At 36.4% G+C, this 27,500-nt stretch overlaps 1 protein-coding gene across 4 annotated transcripts in view; it reads right to left on the bottom strand.

The window, feature by feature from the left end:
• Nucleotides 1-27,500, bottom strand: part of cltcl1 (clathrin, heavy chain-like 1) — a 110,868-nt gene that overhangs the window by 59,212 nt on the left and 24,156 nt on the right. For all 4 annotated transcript variants that reach the window (XR_012384033.1, XM_073910008.1, XM_073910007.1 and 1 more), the window contains exons 2-10: nucleotides 23,078-23,285; nucleotides 14,090-14,358; nucleotides 10,668-10,829; nucleotides 7,851-7,964; nucleotides 5,686-5,859; nucleotides 4,447-4,644; nucleotides 2,999-3,199; nucleotides 1,527-1,679; nucleotides 1,259-1,381 (exon numbers count right to left, since the gene is read on the bottom strand). Coding sequence is in view for 3 of the 4 variants with exons in the window: in XM_073910008.1 (XP_073766109.1) it covers nucleotides 1,259-1,381; nucleotides 1,527-1,679; nucleotides 2,999-3,199; nucleotides 4,447-4,644; nucleotides 5,686-5,859; nucleotides 7,851-7,964; nucleotides 10,668-10,829; nucleotides 14,090-14,358; nucleotides 23,078-23,285 (1,602 nt within the window). In the remaining variant the exon portion in view is untranslated. The remainder of the gene's footprint in view (nucleotides 1-1,258; nucleotides 1,382-1,526; nucleotides 1,680-2,998; nucleotides 3,200-4,446; nucleotides 4,645-5,685; nucleotides 5,860-7,850; nucleotides 7,965-10,667; nucleotides 10,830-14,089; nucleotides 14,359-23,077; nucleotides 23,286-27,500) is intronic.

Genomic DNA, 27,500 nt, shown 5'->3' on the forward strand with positions numbered 1-27,500 from the left:
TATATATATATATATATATATATATATATATATATATATATATATATATATATATATATATATATATATATATGCATGATAAAGATTAAAAATGATTGCAGAGATAAACATAACAGTATCCAGTATGTACCCCTGATAATTTTGCATTTTGAATGATAGGAAAAATATGAACATATGCTATATGTTTATATTTCTATACATATATATATAATTTTTTTTTACATCCATATCTGGCATTACTTGAAAATATTAAATGTGACAGAGCAGGCCTCAGCTCGCTTTGGTGGGGAAAACTGGGTTCGGGGACCACACAAAAAAATGATGGTGTACTCGATAGCACTCCAGTGCACAGCGTTTTATTTACAGTGCTGGCAGGTGAAACAGTCCACAGTGAAGAATATATATACACAAAAGTGTCCAAATACCAAAAATCCAAAGTAACAAAGTAATAACAAAACAGAAAAATAAAGATGAAAAAATATATATACAAACTAAAATAAGTATCCACAATATACAAACGGAGGGGTTTTGCTCGAGGTACCACTGTAACGCTCTTACAGACTTGGTTAACAAGCGACTGGTCTTGGGGTTTGGCCGCTGCTTATATAGGCCAAACTCCCGCCTTTTTTTGGGTCCTACCACTTTAGGTAAGTATTAAGTACAAGTACTTCCATTTTCAAATGTAAACACTCAATACATAATTTGTCATATAAATAACACTAATAAATATTCCCCAAAACACTTACACACTTAATCTCTATATTTAATTGTCTCCAACACTTTGTTATTAAACACATATTTTCCCCCTATCAGACGCACTACAATGGTTTCACCCATTCACGCCATGTTGTGTTGTCGCGTCCGGCGATGACATCATAAGCGGGTGCCACCGCCTGCTCTGGTTGGCCAACACAACAGGCAAACAGAAAGACTCTACAAACAAACAAACAGACGATCGACACGGACAACAAACAGGACAAAATAATGTATGTATGTGTGTGTAAGACCGGTAATGGAGTTATGCTGTGGAAGATACGTTATGGAAGAATGTCTAGGAGCTATCGGATCTGTGTGTGCACACACATTGCCAACAGCAGGATAACAGGTAAGTCGCGATGATGATGAATGGGTGTGTGTGTATGCTATGCGTGTGTGTGCGCATGTATTTGTTTGAGCTGTGTGCTGCTCACTCAGCAGGGACAAAGCTCCACTTTGTCACATTGTGTGATGTGTCCTGCAGGTGAATGTGTAGATTTACCTGGCTGATGTTCACCAGCGGCTCCTCATCCTGAACCAGCATCTGAGCAAACTGAAGGCCCTGATCAGGACCGGTCCTCATCACACTCCTTAATAAAGTAACCCAGTCTGGAGAATAACCCATCTACACAAACAACAGCACACGTCTGTCAGACAAATCCTGATGGCTGTGCATAAGCTCAAGATTAGATTTATTAGAATAAAATGCACAGTGAGAGGGTAGTGAATGATACTCCTCAGGTGTGCATTCATTTTCCTCCTTCTAGTACCTTCTTTGAATAGAGGATGATCTTCTGGAACTGAGCGGTTTCGGCGAAGCACTGGATGACCTTAGCAGGAACGTTGGCTCGCAGGTAAACACTGAGGGCCAGATTGATGTCAGCCGCCTTCACCAGATCACCCAACTCTTCTGAACACTCCAGCTGCACGGCATCATGGGAAAACATCAACAACAGGACAGATATATATGAAATATGAGATATATATGATGGTTGTATATAAAACACTTGCCAAGTTAAACTTTAAAAACAATAATAATTAATGCACAACTTTATTTACATTAACTACTATTTATAAATGCTCATAGTTAGCACAACTTTTCTTTTCCATTATCCCTGATCTCAGAATAACTAAAAGGTTATCCCACAAGAGACTGATATAAATACATACACATACAGAACTGTGCAAAAGTCTTTAAGCCGCCTTTCCACATAGATATATACATTAGATGTCGCCTACCCTGTTGTTGTCTATTGGCATAGATATGTACACTATATATCGCATAGGGACCCTGAGCATGCGTCAATAGCTCCGCCACATTGGTACAGTGCTCCCAGGACAAATGTCATTCAACCGCACTATTCAAGACAAGTGTTACTACATGAAGATGCGGGACTTTAGCGCTGTCTACGGGTGTAGTAACGAGCAAACAAAGAAAACAAAGCACAAAGGCAGAACATTTCATAGGTAATATTAAGTTTTTTTTCTGTTTTTGTATGTTCTGAACTTTTGTGCTAATCAGGTAACGTTATTGATGATGACAGTCTCTTACTGCATTCACCATATGGCAAAGCAGCTCCCATGCTGCACACTGGTGGTGGATGAGGAGATTCCCCCCCTATTGTGTAAAGCGCTCTGAGTGCCCAGAAAATGCTATATAAATGTAAGGAATTATTATTAATATTTAATTAAATTACACTTACTAGGACAATGACCCAAACACACCGCCAAAATATAAATAGAGTGTCTTCACAACAACTCCTTCAGTCCCTGTCCTTGACTGGCCGAGCCAGAGCCCAGACATAAAACCTATTGAACATCTTTGGAGAGATCTGAAAATGGCTGTACACCATCGCTTCCTATCCAACCTGATAGAGCTTGAGAGGTACTGCGAAGACGAATGAGCAAAAATTCCCGAAGACAGGTGTGGCAAGATTGTGGCATCATATTCAAAAAGACTTGAGGCTGTAATCGCTGCCAAAGGTGCATCAACAAACTATTGAGCAAAGGCTGTAAATACTGATATCTGATTTTTCAGCTTTTTATTTGTAATAAATTTGCAACAATTTCAGAAACTCTTTTTCCACATTGTCATTATGGGGGATTGTGTGTAGAATGTTGAGGAAATCAATTATTTAACCCATTTTGCAATAACGCTGTAACAAACAAATGTGGAAAAAGGGAAGCGCTATCAATACTTTCAGGATGCACTGTAGGTCAGCAGAAGACCTGAAGTGTTCACCTTCTCAGCCTTGAGCCACTTCTCCAGCAGAGGTGTGCGTCCCTGTAGCAGAACCGGCCTGCAGAGCTCCACTGACTCCAGCTGATTGAGCTGCCCTCGGTCCAGCAGAACCCCGAAATACTGCAGCAGAGGAGACGCCTGTACACCCTGAGCCGGCACCGCCTGGAACCTGCGGAGCGTTTCTGCTGTCCGCAAAACACCCTGAACAGACAAACACAAACAAAACATCCTGAGCAGACACACACACAAACAAAACACCCTGAACAGACACACACACAAACAAAACACCCTGAGCAGACACGCACACAAACAAAACACCCTAAACAGACACACGCACACAAACAAAACACCCTGAGCAGACACGCACACAAACAAAACACCCTGAGCAGACACACACACAAACAAAACACCCTAAACAGACGCATCCACTGCATAAAACATATGCTGGATAAGTTGGCGGTTCATTCAGCTTTGGCGACTCCAGGTTGATAACGGGTCTAAGCCGAAAATGAATGAATGAATGTTTTTAATTCTAATATAATTATGAATAATAATATATTTTATTAATATTGTTATTATTCTGATGTTTTTATTATATATTATTATTATTATTGTTATTATTTTTATTATTATTATTATTATCATAATTGTTATTGATATTTATTAATACTATTGTTTTTATTATTAATTTATTATAATTATTGTTTTTATTTTAATAATATTATGAATAATATTTTTATTTATTAATATTGTTATTATTTAATGTTTTGTTATATCATTATTTAATATTATTTTTAATCCTATTTTATTTTTGTATTTTTGTTCTATTATTATTATTATTATTATTATTATTATTATTATTTATTAATACTGATGTTGTTGCTGTTGTTGTTTTTATTCTATTATTATTATTATTATTATTATTATTATGTATTTTTGTTATAATAGTATTTTATTTTAAATTTTCTGAACCAAATGGCCAGACAAAAATGTAATTCAGTGTTATAATAGTTTCAACAAGATGTTTTGTCTCATTTCATATAATTGTTTTTTTTTTAATATAATGTAAAAATACTTGAGAGTGTGTGTGTGTGTGTGTGTGTGTGTGTGTGTGTGTGTGTGTGTGTGTGTGTGTGTGTGTGTGTGTGTGTGTGTGTGTGTGTGTGTGTGTGTGTGTGTGTGTGTATGTGTGTGTGTGTGTGTGTGTGAGAAAAACAAAGCACCCTGAACAGACACGAACACAAACAAAACACCCTAAGCAGACACACACACACACACACAAAGTGGATTCACTGGCTGTCACTAGCTAAGATTCAAAGATGAAACTGTTTATCAGGAAGTATTGATTCTGTTTTCTTTGACTCATTGGATGGAAATGCTGATTTATCATAGTTTTGTGCATAAGTCTGAATCAGTGTCATTCGGCTTCGAAATCTGTGTGTGTGTACCTTTGGAGCCGACGCAGCCACTTTGGCTGCCTCAGTGTAGCTGCCCTGAGAGAAGAGTGTGTTAAACTTGTGCGTCAGCAGCTCCTCTGCTCCGGGTAAATCACTGCGTAACGCCATGCGCAGCGCCAGATCAGCATTCTGGAGGACATTTGTCACGTAATTCACTATGTTCTCCTCCTCCACACACACCGACAGCACCTGAAAACACACACACACACACATTAGTGAAACATAAGCAGAGAGAAAACAAGCCAAAACAATCCATGGACACCACTGTATTAAATAAATGAGTGGGTGTTTGTGTGCCTGTGTGTGTGTGTGTGTGTGTGTGTGTGTGTGTGTGTGTGTGTGTGTGTGTGTGTGTGTGTGTGTGTAGACATAAATGTGTTTGAATGTATGAGTGTATGTGTGTGTACAGACAAAAATGTGTATGTGTTTGAATGCATGAGTGCATGTTTGTGTGTGTGTGTGTGTAGTCTTTGCTTATGTGTGTGTATATTTGTGTGTATTTATGTATGCATGTGTGAGGAAATGTTAGTCAGTATTGTATAAATGTGTGTGTGTTTGTGTGTATGTAAATGCATGAATGTGTGTTGGTCTGAGTGTGTTTGTCTTAGTGACTGTGTATGTGTGTGTGAGTGTGTAAATAGACGAACATGTTAGTCTGTGTGTGTGTTTGTCTCAGTGACTGTGTGTGTGTGCGTTACTGTGTATTAGTCTGTGTACAAGTTGTGTATACATAAGTGTGTTTGTCTGTGAGAGAGTGTATAAGTGTGTGTGTGTGAGAATGCATGAGTGTATGTTAGCCTCTGTGTATGAACTAATGAATGAGCGAGTGTGTACCGTAAAAATGTGTGTGTATTCATGTGTTTGTGTGTGTCTCTTTGTATCTTACACCTACTGTATGAGAGCATGTGCTATATAAATGTGTGAGTTTGTGTTAGTCTGTGTGTTTGTGTGAGTCTGTATTGTATAAATGTGTGTGTGTGTGTGTGTGTGTGTGTATTGTATGTGTTTGAGAATACATGTGTTAGTCTCTATGTGTATGTGTACTTCTGTGTGAATGTGTGTGCGTGTATGTGTGAGTGCATCTAAGTTTGTGTGTGTGTGTCTACTTTGTAAATGTGTGTGAGATGAGTATGCACACGTTTGTGTTGGTCTGAGTGTGTGTTAGTCTGCAAGTGTATGTGTAAGAGAGAGTGTTTATGCATGAGTGTGTGTTAGTCTGAGTGTGTGTACCTGCCCCTTCTTGTTGACCCCGATGACCCCGGAAGTGCTCTCATGAGGAGCTGTGACGAATATGGTCTCAGCGCTGATGCGGTTCATGTAAATACACACTCCAGACTCCAGATCATACATGTGAAAGTAGCCGTATTTAGTGATGAGGTAGATCACGCCATGCTTAGTACCGATCTGAGAAACAAACACGGTGAGAGTAATATGGTTGTTATTAGAGCTGCACATTAAGATTTAATATTTATTATTTGTTACAACATATTTGTTATATCTGTTCTAGAATCATTTTTCTTTCAGTTTATACATACACAAACAAACACTCACCGGCCACTTTATTAGGCACACCTTACTAGTACCTGGTTGTGCCCCCTTTGCCCTAAAAAATCCTTCATGGCAGAGATTCATCAAGGTACTGAACATATTCCTCAAAGATTTTGCTCCATATTGACATGATAGCATCACGCAGTTGCTGCAGATTTGTCGGCTGCACATTCATGATGCCAATCTCTTGTTTCACCACATCCCCACCACATATTGGATTGAGCTCTGGTGACTGTGGAGGCCATTTGAGTACAGTGAACTCATTGTCATGTTCAAGAAACCAGTCTGAGATGATTCACGCTTCATGACATGGTGTGTTATCCTGCTGGAAGTAGCCATCAGAAGATGAAGACACTGTGCTCATAAAGGGATGGACATGGTCAGAACAATACGCAGGTAGGCTGTGGCGTTGACACGATGTTCAATTGGTACTAATGGGCCCAAAGTGTGCCAAGAAAATATCACCATTATACCATTACACCACCACCACGACTAGCCTGAACCATTGGTTCAAGGCAGGATGATCCATGCTTTCATGTTGCTGATGCCAAATTCTGCATCTGAATGTGTGAGCAGAAATGGAGACTCATCAGAGCAGGCAACGTTTCTCCAATCTTCTATTGTCCAGTTTTGGTGAGCCTGTGTGAATTGTAGCCTCAGTTTCCTGTTCTTAGCTGACAGGAGCGGCACCCGGTGTGGTCTTCTGCTGCTGTAGCCCATCCGCCTCAAGGTTGGCCGTGTTGTGTGTTCAGAGATGCTCTTCTGCAGAGCTCGGTTGTATCGAGTGCTTATTTAAATTACTGTTGCCTTTCTATCAGCTGGAACCAGTCTGGCCATTCTCCTCTGACCTCTGGCATCAACAAGACATTTGCAGACACAGAACTGCCACTCACTGGATATTTTTTCTTCTTCAGACCATTCTCTGTAAACACTAGAGATAACTGTGTGTGAAACTAGCCCGTCTGACACCAACAACCATGCCACGTTCAAAGTCACTTAACTCCCCTTTCTTCCTCATTCTGATGCTCGCTTTGAACTGCAGCAGATCGTCTTGATCATGTCTACATGCCTAAATGCTTTGAGTTGCTGCCATTTGATTGGCTGATTAGAAATTTGCATTAACGAGCAGTCGGACAGGTGTACCTAATAAAGTGACCGGTGAGTGTATATACACTTGTTGAAGTCAGAATTATTCACCTTCCTTTGAATTTTTATTTTCTGTGAAATATTTTTCAGAATTCAGATTCAGATTTTTTTCACAGTATTTCCTATAATATTTTTTCTTCTGAAAAAAAGTATTTTTTGTATTATTTTGGCTAGAATAAAATTTACATTTTTTTAAAAAACCATTTTAATGTCAATATTATTAGCCCCCTTAAGCAATATTTCTTTTTCTATAGTCTCCAGAACAAACCACTGTTATACAATAACTTGCCTAATAACCCAACTTTACCCTAATTAACCTAGTGAAGCCTTTAAATGTCACTTTAAGCTGTATAGAAGTGTCTTGATGAATATCTAGACAAATATTATGTGCTGTCATCATGGAAAAGATAAAAGAAATCAGTGATTAGAAATGAGTTAATAAAACTATTATAATTAGAAATGTGTCTTAATTTATTTAAATCTTCTCCATTTTCTTTGGTAATAATTCAAATATTACAATAGGGCTGATTACATTGTATTGCAGAAAAACAAAATATAATTTTTTCCCAAAATCGTGCATGCAGCCCCTAAAAATTTGCCAAAAAAAACCCAATATCAGTGTTTTTCAGCACTGTGCGGCCCTAGTCGTCATTCTGCATGTGTAGTCTATCATTAAGGAATATTTTTGCGTAAAGTTGAACCTGCATGGCCACAGGGAAGTCCGTCTGCGCTTCCGGAGGGAAAAACACATCCACTGCTTTCTTAGTGAACGGCTGGTTTCCAGCCTGCGGCTGACCGACTTCAATGATGTGCAGCTGCAGAACAAAAACACACAACAACAAACCCTGAGTTAACCAAACCTAACAAACCCAGCCTGGCTTAGATCAGGCTCAGCACTTTCACAATAAACATTCTGTTAATGGGACAGGGGGGCACGGTGGCTCAGTGTTCAGCACTGCCACACCAAGAAGGTCGCTGGTTCAAGTCTCGGCTGGTCCAGTTGGCATTTCAGTGTGGAGTTTGCATGTCCTCCACTGTGTTGGCGTGGGTTTCCTGGGGGTGCGAGTCCAAACACATGCGCTATAGGGGAATTGAATTAACTAAACTGGCCGTAGTGTATGAGTGAATTCAAGAGTGTATGGGTGTTTCCCAGTACTGGGTTGCGGCTGGAAGGGCATCCACTGTGCAAAACATATGTTGAGTAGTTGGCAGTTCATTCCGCTGTGCAGTGGCAGATTTAGGCATTGGCAATATGGGCGATTGCCCAGGGCAGCATCTTGCTGGGGTGGCATGGCGAGTCGGTGCAAAAAAACCAACAAGTTCCCCAGTAAACATCATCTATGTCCTAGTAAGCTTTGAGATTGGACTTACTTTATGCAAGTGTCTTAACTTAGAGTGGTAATGCCTGAGTAAAGACAGGGGGCATTTACATTTGTCATCTTTTGCATGAACAAGTTTGTTTTTCTTTATGTGCAAATGAAACAACGTTGCTGAAAGCAAACTGATGCATGCGCGCAGAAAACCATTCCAGCACACCTTAAGGTAACGTCTAGATCGGATATGAGGCCGGCCGGAAGTGCGATATGCACATTAATATAGCATCATTTTTTTATGACACAGTACAACAATAATTCATATTTTTACAGTATTGTGACGGTTGGGTTTAGGGTTGGGGTGAAGGTAGACGTTAATAAAATACAATTTACTGGTTAATTTAATCATAATATCAATAATTCTCGTAACTTCAGGACGGAACCATTACCGACCTAGCAACAACCGCACCTTAAGCACACAGTATGAATCATGTGAATCCTGATTGTTTACATGCACGTCGATAAAATATGCGCCACTCATGCGCTGCAAAACAAGAGCAACAGCCTTTTGTATTACTTTTATGACACGAGGTGTCGACACAGCGAGTTTTACAAGTTGACAAAACTGAAGTTTATATAATAATTTGATGATCTTTTTACTATAAAGCAGAAAGGAGGGATAATGAGTCAGGGAGGCCAGACTCTCAGCCTTGAGTCGGGTCTAAGATGAACAGATAGTTTTATAAAACATTTTTAAAAGAAATAATTAGTATTTTTTTGCAGAATATTCTTAGCATATGGCTCCAGTTTTGTTTTTACATTGTTTTGCATTTACATTTAGGATTGATTTCTGTTATTTATTTAGAATAGTAATTGTATAATAATAATAATAATAATAATAATAATAATCTTAATTATAATATTTTATTATAATAAATATTCTAATATATATATATATATATATATATATATATATATATATATATATATATATATATATATATATATATATATTTTTTTTTTATTATAATAAATATTATAATAAATATTTATTTACTTTTTTTATGACCCCGATTCTAGTTTTGTCTATATTTTATACACTGTTGGGCATATATGGGGTGGTTTGCCAAGGGTGCGATTTAAGCTAGAACCGCCACTGCCGCTGTGGTGACCCCTGACAAATAAGGGACTAAGCCAGAGGAAAATGAATGAATGAATGAATGAACGAACAAAGTTACATCTGGTACAATGTCTTCCAGTCACAGGTTTTAACAACACAGGCAGATGATAAACTTGAACTCTATTCTGCTCACGTTTTTTGGACTATGGCTCCTGCTCAACTATAATCCCAACATATAAACTCAACACTGCAGATCCTGTGATGAGACTATTGCAAATGTGCACATTACGATACCGATGCTGAAATCATATATTGTGCAGCCCTAGTGTGCATGGGTGTACATTTCATTTAACAGTAAGAGGGGACAATGAATATAACATCTCTCATCAACAATTTTTAAACGGAACACAACACATATAATACAGTGCTGATTTAGTAAATGCACAGCTAAACAATATGCTAACTGTGGCCGTTAATGTTAAGTTAACATTATATCACAAATTAAACAACACAAGGGAAATGTATTTTGTGTGTTAGTTGTTGTGCACTATGCAACAAGCTATTGTAAACATGCTAATGTTAACTAAAGTCATATTTTAATCACTAATATAGCAGATTCATTGAAAATTACATCGGTATTTTGCACTTTTGCAGCAACTAATTTATGAATGAGTCTGCATCAACTACATTAAAGAGATCGGCTTTATTTAAAGTGAATAAAATACCCTATTTACAGGAGCTCAGCATAAATTGAGGCGCAGCCGCACACCCGACTTGTGTATGTAGAGTAGGTGAGATCAACTGGGAATGCAGGTAGTGGGCAAAATTACTGTGAAGAATGGGAAGGGGAAACTGAACTGTTTCTGAATGCGTTTTTTGCATTTGTTTTTTTCTACTTACACAATTATTTTAGGCACACATATATTTTATTCACAACAGAAAGTGTTATTTTTAATTTTCTGGGGGGGAGGGGGGCATGTCCTGTATGTCCTCCCTGTGATTTACGCCTATGCTAGTATGTGTGTGTGTGTGTGTGTGTGTGTGTGTGTGTGTGTGTGTGTGTGTTTAATCCCATGTGAAATCACCTTTCCTCCAGCTTGTCCTCTGACAGCAAAGCAGAAGAGTGTTGAAGTGTTTGCGTTTCCTTCCAGTTTATAAAGTCCAAATGCAGCAGCGTGACCCTCGATGGGCTGAGAAACCTTACGCTCCACCGAGAACAACTGCATCGCGCCAACCACACGATTTTGCTGCAGGAGCGCACACACGCACGCACGCACGCACACACACACGCACAAACACACACAAACACAGAAACCATTTTTACATTATATTTAAAAAATAAATAAATAAACAGGACAAGAAGTATATGAAATGAGACAAACAACTTGTTGAAACTATTATAACACTGAATAACATGTCAGTCTGGCCATTTTGCTCAGACAATTAAAATCAAAAGCAAACAATCTAATTTGGGAAATTTAGAGGCAAATGCGCGGGTCTGTCAGTCTCAGTGTGTGAATGTATGTGTGAGAGAGAATGTGTGACACACATGCACACATTTCCACACTCATACATCTCTCATTTGAATGATTAATACATATATACATACCATACATGCATATACTCATTAAAAAAATTATAAACATATACACAAATAAGTAAAAGACTACTAGGATTATTAAAAAATACAAAGAAAGAACAAAAATAATAACAATAGTAATAAATAATAATGTTATTTATAATAATATTAAAATAAAAAATAATAAAAAATAATAATAGAATAAAAAAAACAATAATATTAATTAATAATAATAATCTAATAAAAACAAAATAATATCAATACTCAGGCCCGGCGCCAGGAAGTCAAAACTGAGGGGGCACTTTAAATCCATAGGGGGGCACTAGACCTGGTGACTGATTTTGGTCTCTTGTTTCTTTCATTTAGGCTATTTATTCGCATTTATTATTACTTTGCATTACTGCCTAAGTTACTGACCTAAGGCAGTAATATAGGCTACGTTTTAATAGTAATAACAATACGCAGTTTCGCTATTACGAATTTTATTAACGATGGTAATGCATACCGCTTATTAATGCAGACGGATGACGGCTTCAGTGCCAAACGAGTGCTTTAAATCATATGTTATTCTCCTTATTTCCGTTTTATTTCAAATAACAGCCCTATGAATGTTTAAAGTTTTAGGTAAAGACGTCAAATTATGCCCACACATGCAAGCTGACCCACGATCAGACTATTCATTTAACCGGTAAATAAATATAGTGAAATCAGCTTAACCGAGTCATCACGCTTCACAACCAACATCAGTGTTGGGGAAAAGCTAAATGTGACAATCTAATGTCATTCAAAACAATTACTTAGTTACATTTTAAGGCATTAGTGTAGCCAGAAAAATACCTAAAAAAGATACAAAAATTCACAGTTATTACCGTGAAAATTGGTTAAATTTTTATATGCTATATAACTTTTTTTTCATCATTTTAAATGTAAAAACAAAGATTTGTCTAAGGCTATTATAAATGTGCTTTTTTCGTGATATTGTAAACCATCATAAACCATATGTACCATAGTTTCTAGGCCTACCCGTCATTTTATTTATTAATTATTTTATTTATTAGGCCTTTTTTAATAGCTTGTTTTCAGGTTATTTTCATTTTAGGGCCATGAGATTAGTCAAAACAAACTCGATATGTTGTATTTTAGCTCTTAAAACAGATCTACAATATATTTTATGTTGTTTAATTTTGCATGAGCAAATAGCAGTATAGCCTAAATTACATATTTGTAAAAGATTATCATTCTGCCTACCTGCAGCGCACGAGATTTCTCGGTTGATCCGCGGTAAATCCACTTAAGCACTATACCTATTCCATTTATAACACTGCAAACTTGACTTCGCAGGCCGATCATCTTTAAACGCAAAATGCATTTATTATGTGTTATACCTTGACTGCAGTTGCATAATGGGATGTTTCTCTACGCAACTGTAAAAGTGCACTTTTCAGCAAAATGAAAGCAAACATTCAAAGGGTTCTGCGTTTTGTCAATTTTAGCTTAATTGTAATAATATTAATAATAATAATAATAATAATAATAATATTAATAACGCGTGTGCGCGTTTTAAAGGCTATTTACGGGCGCACCAGACCTGACGCGGGGACCGGATCTCTGGACTATAGGACTAGCTTTAACCTCACCATTTTCATAATTTAATTGCTATGTCATATATTTTAAAATATTTAAATGTGTGTTCTGAAGGTTGGAAGGACGGGAGTGTTAATAATTAATGACAGAAAGAATTTTCAGTTTGAGTGAACAATCCTTTATAAAAACTGGGGGGGCACAAACTCTGTCTGAGGGGGCAATGCCACCCTTTGCCCCCCGTAGCGCCGGGCCTGTCAATACTGATTAATAATAATATGATTCATAATATTAGAATAAAAACAATAATTACAATAAATAATCACAATACAATAATAATAGATTAAAAGCAGCAACAATAGTAATAATAAATAATAATAATAAATAATAGTAATAATATAATAAAAACAATAAAATCTTACTAATATTGATAAATAGTATTATTCATAATATTTAAATAAAAAATAATTATCATAAATAATAATAATAATAATATAGTAAAAATAATAATAACAATAGTATTTATAAATAATAATAATATAATAAAAACAATAAAATCTTACTAATATTGATAAATAGTATTATTCATAATATTTAAATAAAAAATAATTATCATAAATAATAATAATAATAATATAGTAAAAATAATAATAACAATAGTATTTATAAATAATAATAATATAATAAAAAATAATAACAATATTAATGAACAATATCATTCATAATAATATTAACATAAAAACAATAATTATAATAAAAAATAACAAAATAATAATAATAATAGTATAATAAAACATTAAAATAATAACAATATTAATAAATAATAACATTATGCATAATTATACTAGAAGTAAAAACATTTATTTATTCATTCATTCCTTTTTTCTTTATTAATCAGGGGTTGCCACAGCGGAATGAACCGCCAACTTATCCAGGATATGTTTTACACAGCGGATGCCCTTCCAGCTGCAACCCATCACTAGGAAACACTCATACACTACGGCCAATTTAGCTTCTTCAATTCCCCTATAGCGCATGTGTTTGGACTGTGGGGAAAACCAGAGCACCCGGAGGAAACCCATGCCAACACAGGGAGAACATGCAAACTCCACACAGAAATGCCAACTGACCCAGCCGGGGCTCAAATCAGTGACCTTCTTGCTGTGAAGCAATCGTGCCGTCCAGAATAAAAAAACAATCATTATAATAAATTAATAATAATAATACATTTATTATAATAAAATCTAATAATAGAACTAAATAATAATTATACTAAAATTGAAAAACAATAAACAAAACAAAATAAAACGCATAACAAAACACACAACACAACACAAATTATCTTACCTGTGCTGAGATGCCGATGAGCAGGAGCCAGCGGTGCTGCTGGTCTGTCCTGTAGTTGATGATCTGGCATCCGGCCAAACTGGCGTGTCGATCAAACATCTTAACAGGCTGTGATTCTCCTTCCATACTCCAGTGAAAGACGGCTGTATCAGTGACCAGAGCGATGCTGTTCACAGAGATCCACTTCCAGAACAGCACCTCCTCCGTCATGGTGTGAGCCTTCACTTTACTCTTCATCTCCATGTTGAAGATCTGGAGCGTTCGTGCCGCTGTGCACACACAACACACACACGCACTCACTCAATACTCGAATAAAGCAGATGTATATATCTTTTACATTTATTACATGATTCTCTGGAATACTCGATTCTGATTGATCAGGCACAGCATTATATTTTATCCTCCATTAAAAAGTGATTAAATTAATAACACAGGCTCATCCCGGCACTATGTTAAGTTTGTTGTTTTGTAAATAGCAAAAAAAGAGGGCTAATAATATTAACCTTAGCAGTTTTTACATGAAGCAAATGCATATATACTCTCACCGGCCACTTTATTAGGTACACCTGCCCAACTGCTCGTTTACGCAAGTTTCTAATCAGCCAATCACATGGCAGCAGCTCAATGCATTTAGGCATGTAGACATGGTCAAGCAGATCTGCTGCAGTTCAAACAGAGCATCATTATGGGGAAGAAAGGGGATTTAAGTGACTTTGAACGTGGCATGGTTGTTGGTGTCAGACAGGCTGATCTTAGTATTTCAGAAACTGCTGATCTACTGGGCTTTTCACGCACTACCATCTCTAGGGTTTACAGAGAACGGTCTGAAAAAGATGAAATATCCAGTGAGCGGCAGTTCTGTGGGTGCAAATGCCTTGCTGAGGACAGAGGAGAATGGCCAGACTGGTTCAAGCTGATAGAAAGGCAACAGTAACTCAAATGAGCACTCGTTACAACCGAGATCTGCAGAAGAGCATCTCTGAACACACAACACCTCCAACCTTGAGGCAGATGGGCTACAGCAGCAGAAGACCACACCGGGTGCCGCTCCTGTCAGCTAAGAACAGGAAACTGAGGCTACAATTCACACAGACTCACCAAAACTGGACAATAGAAGATTGGAGAAACGTTGCCTGCTCTGATGAGTCTCCATTTCTGCTGACACACTTGGATGGTCGGGTCAGAATTCGGCATCAACAACATGAAAGCATGAATCCATCCTGCCTTGTTTCAATGGTTCAGGCTGCTGGTGGTGGTGTAATGGTGTGGCGGAGATTTTCTTGACACACTTTGGGCCCATTAGTACCAATTGAGCATGGTGTCAACGCCACAGCCTACCTGAGTATTGTTGCTGACCATGTCCATCCCTTTATGAGCACAGTGTCTCCATCTTCTGATGGCTACTTCCAGCAGGATAACATACCATGTCATAAAGGGTAAATCATCTCAGACTGGTTTCTTGAACATGACAATGAGTTCACTGTACTCAAATGGCCTCCACAGTCACCAGAGCTCAATCCAATAGAGCACCTTTGGGATGTGGTGGAACGGGAGATTAGCATCATGGATGTGCAGCCGACAAATCTGCATTAACTGTGTGATGCTATCATGTCAGTATGGAGCAAATCTCTGAGGAATATTTCCAGAACCTCGCTGAATCTATTCCACTAAGTATTGAGGCAGTTCTAAAGGCAAAAGTGGTCCAACCTGGTACTAGTAAGGTGTACCTAATAAAGTGGCCGGTGAGTGTATATACACAGCTGAAGTCAGAATTATTCTCCTGTAATTTTTGTTTTTCTTTTTCAAAAATTTCTCAACATTTAAATTTTTCCATTTAATAAAATGTTATTTAATCATTGAGTTAAAAAAAAAACAAAGCTTTTGTTCACAATGAAATAACACGCACACAAACAAATAAAATGAGCATGCCACAACTCTGATCTGATCACATGATCTGCTAGACGACAGATGGATCATCTTTTATGATAAAGCACTGAATGTCAGATGAGTTCGTGAACCAGGATGTGTTAAAAATATCAAGAGAGGATCGATAAAGCTGGACAAACAGGAATACAAAAAAAAAAAAAAACGCGTATTTCACACTCCGATGCCAGTAAAATGACGTTCGTGATTATGAAGATGCAAACACACATCGATCATGCAGATGTCAGAAATAATATTTATTCTGCCATTAATATATAAGACACGGACACCTGCATTCATATGAGACAGACAGAGCTGAGTAGTTAAGAACTAAATGCAATCTATAGTAATTTAAAATCTAAAATAAATCATATTTCTCATTAGGCCTGTCACAATAATCAATCAATCGACTTCTCATACAACACATGGACGTGACCTCAATGCAATATGATGCAATATATAATCACCCATACATAAAACCAACTCTAGCAACACTTTAGCTGATTGTGCAACATTTCTATCTCTATCTCTGTGTGGTTGAAAAACACTGCAGTATTTACTATAATTTACTATAGTATAGTTTCATGTGGATGTCTGACAGCTGAAAACAGATCTGCTAGCAGATATCGCAGCCTCTGTTCCTCTTTACCTTGCACTTTGTGGTAACTTTTATTAGTATTATTTATTTAGTATATGCGTTTTCACATTCTGATTCTTCTCCGATTATATAATGAGCATAAAAATGTCTTAAAATGACAATAATATCTTTTATTGCAATATTTTTGGTGCAATATATCGTACAACAAAAAAATAGATATTGTGACAGGCCTATTTGTAATCTGATTGCGAATATCAAGTACTTGTAATTAGGGCTGGGTATCGAGTTCGATACTTTTTAAGCACCGACCGAAGCATCTCAATACTATTGAGTATCGAAAAAATCATTTTCGTTTGGTACCAAATTTCGATACCCAAGGGTATCTTCTTGTCAACGTCAGTGAGCTAGAAAACCTGCGGCATCCTTAACCTGCCCGGATCAAATGCTGGTGATTGACTGCGGCAAGGCCGTATTGAAAATCAAAAGTTTATTGTAGTTACGCACACTCGCTCAAAGCTTGTCGAATGTGAGGCTGTAATGCGTACACTACACTTTAAAGCATTTTTGCATTGTTTAACTGCAAGAAGATCCTTAAAAATACTTAAAATTAATTGACTAAAAACTGCTTGAACTTTATTAAAACGGTTTGCACTAATATATTGTGTTAACTACACTTTGTTCATTTTGTGCTTTTGTTCCTTTGTTTATTGGTCTTAGAGACGAGCCTGCTGTGAAAAGAGTCGCAAACATCCTGAAAATATAAAACCAAAGTTCCTCTGAGATTATGTGTTATATAATCTTGTTAAAATATATTTCTTAAAATAAAAGTGTCGAAAAAAGTATTGTTCTGAACCGGCATCGAATTCAGGGTATCGGTATCGAGCATTGTGGAACGATACCCACCCCTACTTGTCATTAAAGTAAACTACTTTTTAAAATGCTAATATTTAGACTAACCAGGACTTAATTTGTGCCAGAACTGGATCCGCCACCTCTGAAATCTGATCCGGCATCTCATTTTATCGATCCCCCTCCTCACACGCCCGCTCTTCGCTTTCTTCCGCGACTCCCCAACCCTCTTCACTTTCGTCCGCTTTACTTCTCCCTTCTCTGGTAACATGCCGGATCCGTTACCCCGATCTGTTCCAAGACCTTGCAATTTACAAATTAAGAACTGAGACTAACCACCAAGCAATACGTTTAACAGATGTATTGGGTAAAACAAGGCTAAATTTGAGTAGTCAATGTAAATCTAATAGAAGTCTAAAAATACACTACTAATCAAATAGAGTTCACATGTTGTTTAGTCATTTATTCCTGTCTATTTGATGACTTTAGTATATTTTTGGGCAAAAAAATGTGCAGTTGTTTTGCATTTTGGGGAAATTTTGCTAGATATTATTAGCCATTTTGCTAACTAGTCCTAGGTTTTTCACCTGGGGTCTGTTCTTCGTACCTTGACAGGGCTCAACAATAAGGACTGACCGATGGCCTGGAGCCAGCTTGTGAGATGCTTGGGACAGTAGACAGGATCGTTACTGGCCCGATTGAGCCACTGCTGCCTTGTCACTAAAGTTTAATTCACCTGTGACAAGGCAAACATTTGTTTCTAACGTCTTGGAAGCAGACATTAACGAGGGTACACCACGACTAAAATGAAGTGATGTTTTGTACAGTTTGCTGTCAGTTTGGCAGGTCAGCCATCGTTTGTTTCAAAACACTTTGAATTTTGCTCATTATACATTATTAACAGTTTTTAAATAATTAAATTCTAGATTTACAAACATTTTGACACATTTTTTGTGTTTGTGTGTGGTTATAAGGAATCGCTTTTAACTTTTTTTTATTATTTATATGTTCTCAATAAGTGTGTGTGTGTGTGTGTGTGTGTGTGTGTGTGTGTGTGTGTGTGTGTGTGGCTTTTTTTCTGTGTTAGAGGGCGGGGCCACAGGTTTCAAATCTCCCAGGTTTGTGCGTGCAACTACTTGTGTGAATACGTCATGGCGAAACACATAATGACTCGTTATCAAGACGACTTGTTTGAAGCACTATGAGTCGACTCTTTTATAGTTGAATCAACAGTTTTAAACACTGTACACTTACAGATTCTTCTTCTTCTTCTTAAGTCTTAGCTGGATACTTCACTTCACTTAGAGCTGTGTTACACACTACATAGAAGGGCATTTTCAAAAACCCATAATATGAGCTCTTTAAACTAATTCGCAAAGCTGCAATATCTCATAAAACATTTGAAAATAAAGCAGCGTTTCCATCCAATGAGTCAAAGAGAACAAAATCCTCACTTCCAGATAATCTGGAGCAAATATAAGCCAGAGAAATGTAGTTTAGGCGTTGGGATTTGCCACGATGGTGTGTTTTCTTCTCTATTAAATGAGTTGTGCCTCAGAAAAAAGACGAAATGCAATGCGATGTTAGTTAAAACATTTTTTTTTCATCAGCTAAAAAGTTTATGTTACTCAGTTGTGTGTGCTTGAATACTTTTACCACATTTTCAAAATTAAGCATATTCAAAAATGTGCATGAAAATGGGTGGATGTAGGGTTGTAACAATATACCGGTATGACGGTCTACCACGATTTGAACGTGCACGATTATCATACCATGAACAATTGCATATCAACGGTTTTAACCCTTAAAGACCGAGACAGCCGCCCGCGGCTAAAAATAAGTATTGCTCTTAAATTTTTAATAACTTTTGATCCGCTGATCCGATTCCTACAATTCAAAGATTGGCATAAAGAAGAGAATCTCAGCTTCTCGGACTTTCAGAGGCTCCGGAATCAGTGCGGTTACGTCATCAAAATTTGACCACGCTGATTTGACAAAGAAACGCTCGTCACTGTGTCTCCGGACAAACCAGACATGATACATTGATGCATTGTCCCTCCTCCATGCCCAGATTGGTTCAAACTCGCTATATCACAACCAATAAGCATAGGTTTCACTTTTGTTTGTGGACCAACACTGAGCTTTTTGAACAACACGGAATGAGAGATAGGCATACATTTCTGCGCGGCTAAATAAAACGCAAAAAAAAAAAAAGTTTTGCATGAAATAATTCTCATACTAAGTACTTTTGCATGCACAGCAGCACAGAAACATGACAAAACAGTGACACAGCAAAGACGAACTGCTGCTCTTGCTGTTTTCAAAAGACACAAATGAAGGTGCAGCTGTTTGTCTGCATTGCAGACAACCATATCCAAATCCATATCCACAGACAACCATATCCATGCTGGCACATAAAACCTAAGGATGTTCCATATTGAATCTAGTTTAGTTATGTAACTATTTATAGTATAGTAAATATTTATATCTATTTTTTACTGAGGATTTGCACCATGTTTATTTGGACTTTGACACATTATTTATTATTTTCTTATTTTTTTATTTGTTCATTGTACAAGTGGACACATTCTCTCACCTCAGCGGTCAAGATTAAGTGCTGAAAATCTCAACATGCTTACATTTCTTCATCACAACCTAGACTGAAAAAAACAACGCTTTAAATACATGTTTACAGCCATAAACTTGGTATTGCACTTTTGGTCTCCCATTTATCCTGCTTATAAGGAAGGACAGTTTAAGTTTATTTTTGTCTAATCTTAAAAGACCTTGCTTGTTTATTCCTTCTAATTTAATTTATTAAAATGGGAGATTTTTCAGTTTATTTTTATAAAAGACTTCTATAGTTCTATTAAAATGGTTCTTTCAAAAGTTTGTTGAAATAAAACCTTTGTTCAGTCAGAAAACGTGTTCTTATTCTTTTCAGGGTCTTTGCTATGAGAATTACTATTTAATACCGTATACCGCGAAACCGTCAAACCGTGGTATTGTTTTAGACCAGTGGTTCGCAAACTGTGGTACGCGTACCACTAGTGGTACGCGGGCTTCCTCCTAGTGGTACGCGGAGGAATCGCCAAATAATGAAAGAAACAATTAACACTTTTAATCCTTTGATGCGTAATATAACATCGATGTGATCAGCATTGTCTGCTTGGTGAAGCGTACGATCACAGCGCTGTGCTTAGAATGTTTATTTTAGTGCATTGTGTCATAAGCTGCTGAAAATCAGTTTCCGAAGTTTAAGAATTGATTCTGAAGGGTGATTTGACTGACATGAAAAGTAGCCAATCACAGTCGACCTTTAATAGTCGCGTGAAACGTAAGGGCGGGACAAAGGCTTTCTGTGTTGCAGAGACAGAGAAAACAACTTAAAAACAAATGTTTTGTTGGAATAATGCTTCTCGGATGTTTTCACTATAGAGATGTCTAGCAGAGTAATTAAACCGCGGACATATTTCCTGCCTTTTTGATGATCTACATACACGTTTCGCTCTCCAACAGCCAGTCGACTCGCCTCTGACCTGTCACTCCTCTAAATACATTCTGAATGGCGGCGCGGGAATGGAGGTATTGCGCAATAACTCATTTCTGCAAATGTGGCGAGTGCTTTATTTTAACACGAGAGAGCGCATTCATGTACGCAAATCACTAAAACAGATATGCTAGCTCCTAAATAGGCTTTTTTTTCAAATGAACTGCAAGTCCTCTCATGATCGCCTGTGTGCTCAGATAGAATACAATCGCGATCTCTCCACTATTAAAGTAGACATTATTTATCTTTGCTCCTTGACTAAATTTAGTCAAAAGTATTCAAAGTTATCAAATATTTAGAATTAGATTGATGCATGGTCGATGAAAATGCAAATGGTCTTCTTATTTGGCTGTGTTGTGAAGTGAAACTTACTTTTAGCAAAGGGGGACTTATTTCTTTACGACAAAAGAATTATGCTGGAAATGTTTCTGGATGAGGTATTTGTGTGATTTATACATTTAGCTGTATTCTGATCTGTCTTAAAGCATAACAGGTCAAAACAATTCGTTGTTACGTATTGTTTATTTATCAAAATTAACAATAAGGCTCTTAAAGCACTGCTTTGATAAATGTAGTGTTGTCATATTTCAAATACTTCAAGTAAAATGAAGTCATTTATTTTTTTTTTTTACTGACAGTGTACTTGTATTATTTTTTTTTTGTATTTTAGATTAAGATCAAGTGTAAAATAAAATCTACATGTGATGTACAGCTATTTAAGAAACAAATTTGCCATATTGTAAAGAAAAATAGTGTAAAATATGTAAATAAAAGGCTAAATTTAAATATTTTTACCATATACTTTAATTAAACCTTTTAAAGCTTGAAAATATTGTTTAAAAATGGGCAAAAAGTGTCTCTATGGCCTTAAAGTTTATGTGGTAGTTTTGCCAGTGCTATTGAAAAAGATTAATTGTCATGAAAGGAAAAATCGACCATACTTCCTTTGTAAGTGCAAATTTCTATACATGTAGCTTTGAGATTTAAGCAATTAAACCATTCAATCAGGTTTCCACTTAAAAAAAGTGATTTCATAAGGAAAATCTGATTTTTTTTTTCAAAAGTAACCAACTAGTACTTTTTAAAAGAGTAATTTGTACTTTTACCTAATATTAGTATTATTTACTAAAATTTGTGTTATTTTAGCAGTGTAATAGTATTTTTCCTTGAGTACAAAAAAGATTTCACAAGCATTAAGTGCAGGTTTATTATATTATTAATATATGATTAATAAATATTATTATTATTAATGGTTTTTATGTGTATCTATTCCTATGCAATGTTTTATGGGTTGCTGAGAATACATTTCAGGTCTTCAATACATAGCATGTCAGTCTTGAAAAAAAAATAGGTGCTGGAATTGATTTTCATTAGGCTGTGCCTGTATGAACCCTGTCATATGTACATTTAACATTTCAAGATTTGTCTAAAAGTGTATGAATATGACATATAGCCTATATTTATGAGGTCCAAGCAACATTTCCAGCTTTTGATGAATAGGCTATTATGAATACTTCAAATTTAAGTGCAGCAGTTTTCTTTTTACTTTTTAAGAACAGCGCCATTTTTTATGAACCTTTAAAAGCACATTTTAACTAAAATGTTTTTTTGTTTTTTTTACCTGCAAGCACATTTAATGTTCAGACTATTTAAAATGTTTAAAGTGACTGACAATAATACATATTCTTAATAATAGGAATTAATCTGCATCGTTTTTAAACTGTGCACACATGTAGCTGCTTAATTAGGCCCACAACGCTATTTTTAATACTGGTTAAAAAATAGCGTCGTAAGGTGGTACTTGGAGAGACGATTTTTTTCTAAGGTGGTACTTGGTGAAAAAAGTTTGAGAACCACTGTTTTAGACGATTATCATACCGTAAAAAATTCATACCGTTACAACCCTAGGTGGATGGAAACATTGCTAATGACATGCATCATTCAGTATGGTCTAATAAACTCACCATCTTCAACCAGCGCAGAGTGAGAGCAGTTTAGTGGTTAAAGACAGAGTTAGCATTATTCAGAAGCACATTAGTAAATGTTAAGCATCATCCGAGCGTGGTACCTTTGAGCGCGATAACTTTGCTGGCCGGGTTCATGATGGCGCTGTCTGCAGTGATGGGCCGGCGGATCGGGTTGCTCGGGTCACACATATCGATTATAGTTACCTGGTTTTGCTCGCCCACTTTTTCTCGGATGCAGATGAAGCGGTCAGACTCCATAGTGAGGCAGCTGAAGCTGATGCTCTCCGGATTCACTCCCAGAGTCTGCAGCTAGGGGGAGAAAGAGAAGACAGCACGTAACTCTATGTCATGTTATACATTCATTCATTCATTCATTCATTCATTTCGACTTAGTCCTTTTATTAATCAGGGGTCGCCACAGCGGAATGAACCACCAACTTATCCAGCATATGTTTTACGCAGCGAATGCCCTTCCATGCGGAGGAAACCCATGTGAACGCAGTGAGAACATGCACACTCCACACAGAAATGCTAACTGACCCAGCCGAGGCTCGAACCAGCAACCATCTTGCTGTGAGGCGACAGCACTACCTACTGCGCCACTGCGTCACCTATGTCATATTAAATATATAAAAACTTTCCTTCGGCTTTGTCCCTTTATGTATCAGAGGTCGCCACAGTGAAATGAACCACCAACTATTTGAGCATGGTTTATACAGCGAATGCCCTTCTAGCTGCAACCCAGTATTGGGAAACACCCATACACACTCATTCCCACTCACACACACACACACACACCCACCCATACACTACAGCAAATTTAATTAATCAATTTCCCTATAGAGCATCTGTTTGGACTGTGGGGGAAACCGGAGAACCCGGAGGAAACCCATGCCATCACGGGGAGAACATGCAAACTCTACACAGAAATGTCAACCGACCCAGCCGAGACTCAAACCAGCGACTTTCTTTTTGCGATTGTGCTAACCACTGAGCCACAGTCACATACATAGCAATATAACAGTAAAATAAATATACAAAATACATGCAAAAAATTATGAAAAAAATATTTAAAATTAAAATAATATAAAAGGTGTATAAAATACTACGATTTACATTTTTAATAAACAAAAAAAATTAAAACAAAAAAATCATGTATAATTTCATGATTTAGTTTTTTCATATTAAATATATAACAATATAACAGTAAAAAAATATACAATATACATGAAAAAATTCAGAAATTTTTTAAAATTAAAATATAAAAAATGTATGAAATATTCCAATTTAAATACATTTTAATAACCAAAAACAACTGTTAAAATTACCAAAATGTCATGTATGATTTAATGCATTTTTATATATAAAAATATAATAGAAAATAATTTAATATATTAAACACATAAAAGAAAAATTATGAGCAAAAGTATTTAAAAATAAAGAATATAAAAAAAGCATATGAAACCTAAAAACTATTTTATTAAACAAAAAACTATTAAAGAAAAAAAATGTATATATATATATTTATATTTTATAATGTATGCTTTAATGTATTTTTAAGTTTTAGAGGAATAAAAAAGAAAAAAGGTTAAAAAACTAAATTATTAAAGTGTAAACTAATAAACACTACAATAAAATTGATGAAACCATAAAGTGTCAAATTAAAAGGTATAATGTTGTAAGATTTGAGATACCACAAATACTTTGATGTCTTTGACAAATCTAATAAGAGCTAAAAACACAGAGACAATCGGCTCCAAAACCCACCAGATGGGAATGCGGGAAAACCAGCTCCTCTCCTTTCCTTCTTTTACATTTAAAGCATCCCTGCAACCCCCCAGTTCACTCACACTCTCTACATACTGTACTCACGCAGAATAGTCATTTCAAAGTCTGAATGCATAGATCCAGGTGACTTTATCTATCATGCAAGATATTATTTGAAATGTCTCGGTGTGACTGGTACAATGGTCTCATTCCCTCAGAAATAGACATATTTAAAACAATAGATATAAAACTTCAGGTATCTTTTGAACCACTGCGAAGGGTGTGCCTTTACCTGAGGGCTTCTATTCAAATGCCTATAGGCAGAAACTCTTCCACTAAATGCAAATGGCTTTTGCTATTCAACACACCCCTTTCCTCGAGGAGATTCTCGGTTTGACTACAGAGAAAGTTTCAGAATGTTCGGCGCAATTCTATACCCAGATCAGCCTGTAGAGTGGAGCTTTATGCTCCATGATTTGTATATTTTGAAGTCAGGCATGCATCTTTTGATCTTGGATTTATCTTTGATAATTTGATGTCTTGTATTGATCGTTTATGAATTGACTGAATGAATTGGCATATTACACTGACTATTGCATTGCTATGTTTTGAATTATTCAAACAGAGTTCCTGTTATTATCTCTAGTAGATTTCGTAAATCCATAACACAACAAGCTCCTGTACAAGGGTCCGTTCTCCGTTCTTTGTATCTTTCGATCATGGAAATCATGATTAGCAATGCAACGATTGGCTGATGGCACAGCAGTGTAATGACATCATCTGATTAATATTCAATTATTCATGTGAGCAAAATGACAAAAAGTAGATACGCAATAGCTTTTCATGTTATTTGTGGGCTGCAGGCTTTACAGTTTCATGTGTCGAGAGTATTTAGCAATTTATTTAGTTTTACATTTTAAATCTGATTTTCTTTGCTATAGTAGCCCAGGCCTATTTTAATTTCTTAATCGGCGTAAGGAAATGAAATTATTTTGCATTAAAAAGCATTTTGATATTGGTAAAGACGTCTGCAACTTTGGCAAGGCATCAAATCACCGTCATATTAGCCGTCAAAACAAAAGCCGTCAAAAAGCCATGATTGTTCCGTTTGAAAAAAAATATTTAATATTGTGCATGTCTATTGTCTTACAGAAATTTTAATAAAGGTGGATAGGTACCTTTAAATAGTATGCATTAATTTTTATCTAAAAAAATCCATATTAATAAATGTCTCTTTGATCCCCTTGGGGAGAGCCACCTCGTTTTGGTACTTTTATCTACTAAGATTTATTCATTATATATATATATATATATATATATATATATATATATATATATATATATATATATCTCATTTAATATTAAATATTATTAATTATTAGAAATTCTAAATGTTATATATAAACTTTAAACTATTTTACTTTTTTCCCAAGTGTATATAATCTATAGGTTACTACTGTCAGAAAGTATCACAATTCTGTACATACTTTCAGTATTACTTTTGCTTGAAATGACTCGATCTAATCCTGTTTACATGGAAAAAACCTTCTCCTGAGCAGGTTTAAGCTGCCAGAACTGTTGCTATGACAACAACTCCCAGATGAGCTTTGAAGAACGAAACGATCCTGAATAGTCTCAAATCGTCAATAACCAAATCCAGCTAACCGAGTAATCCACGTACGAAGAACTGACCCCTGGTCAGTAACAGACTAAAACACGGTAGACAGAGCAGTGTGGCACGCTATATGATGTTCTTAGAGCAACTAACACGTTGGCATTAGTATACTTAGGCTGTAATTCATTCATTCATTCATTCATTTTCGGCTTAGTCCCTTTATTAATCCGGGGTCGCCACAGCGGAATGAACCACCAACTTCTCCAGCACGTTGTTACGCAGGGGATTCCCTTCCAGCCGCAATCCATCTCTGGGAAACATCCACACACACACACACTCATACACTATGGACAATTTAGCATACCTAATTCACCTGTAACGCATGTCTTTGGACTGTGGGGGAAACCGGAGCACCCGGAGAAAACCCATGCGAACGCAGGGAGAACAGGCAAACTCCACACAGAAACGCAGAGGCTCGAACCAGCACTACTCTAAAGCACAACCTACTGCGCCACTGCGTCACCCTACTTAGACTGTAAAAGGCCAATAATGGATTTTCTATCTAGAACAACAAAGTATTGTTGAGACCAACCTAAATGTGGGTAGGCCTTCACCTCTAAACTTATAATATTATTTAAATCATATGGTGATTACTCAAAGTCACTAATAGTTTAAGTAAGTTGGTCTGCTTAACTCTATAGTAATGATCATGGTATGACGAAATAGTTTGTCTTGATTTAGTAGATAGCAGATCTATGGGGTCCAGTCAACACATATTCTAAACGGAGTAAGTAGAGTTCTGCCTTTTTAAAATAGTGGTTAAATCGCCTCTGTTTAATGACAAAGACTGACATGCTTGTGTTTAAGAGATTGTATACTCGGCAGGTACAAGACTCAGGATTTTATAGGAATCCAAATAAACGAGATTAATGTACAATAACGAACTGAAGAGAATATTCAATCATAATCTAAAGTAATATTAAAAGAAACAAAATAATCTTATCTATGTTTTATAATTGGAGTCAGATAAAACGAGGATAAATATATTAATATTCTGAACCACCTCATACTGAAATTGACAACCCGGGCTCATTGTGGAAACGTAGCCCCGCGGACGTTTCTGCGGACCGCGATTTACGTCC

The sequence above is a fragment of the Danio rerio genome, chromosome 8 (genome assembly GCF_049306965.1).
Source record: "Danio rerio strain Tuebingen ecotype United States chromosome 8, GRCz12tu, whole genome shotgun sequence".
NCBI classification, from domain to species: domain Eukaryota; kingdom Metazoa; phylum Chordata; class Actinopteri; order Cypriniformes; family Danionidae; genus Danio; species Danio rerio.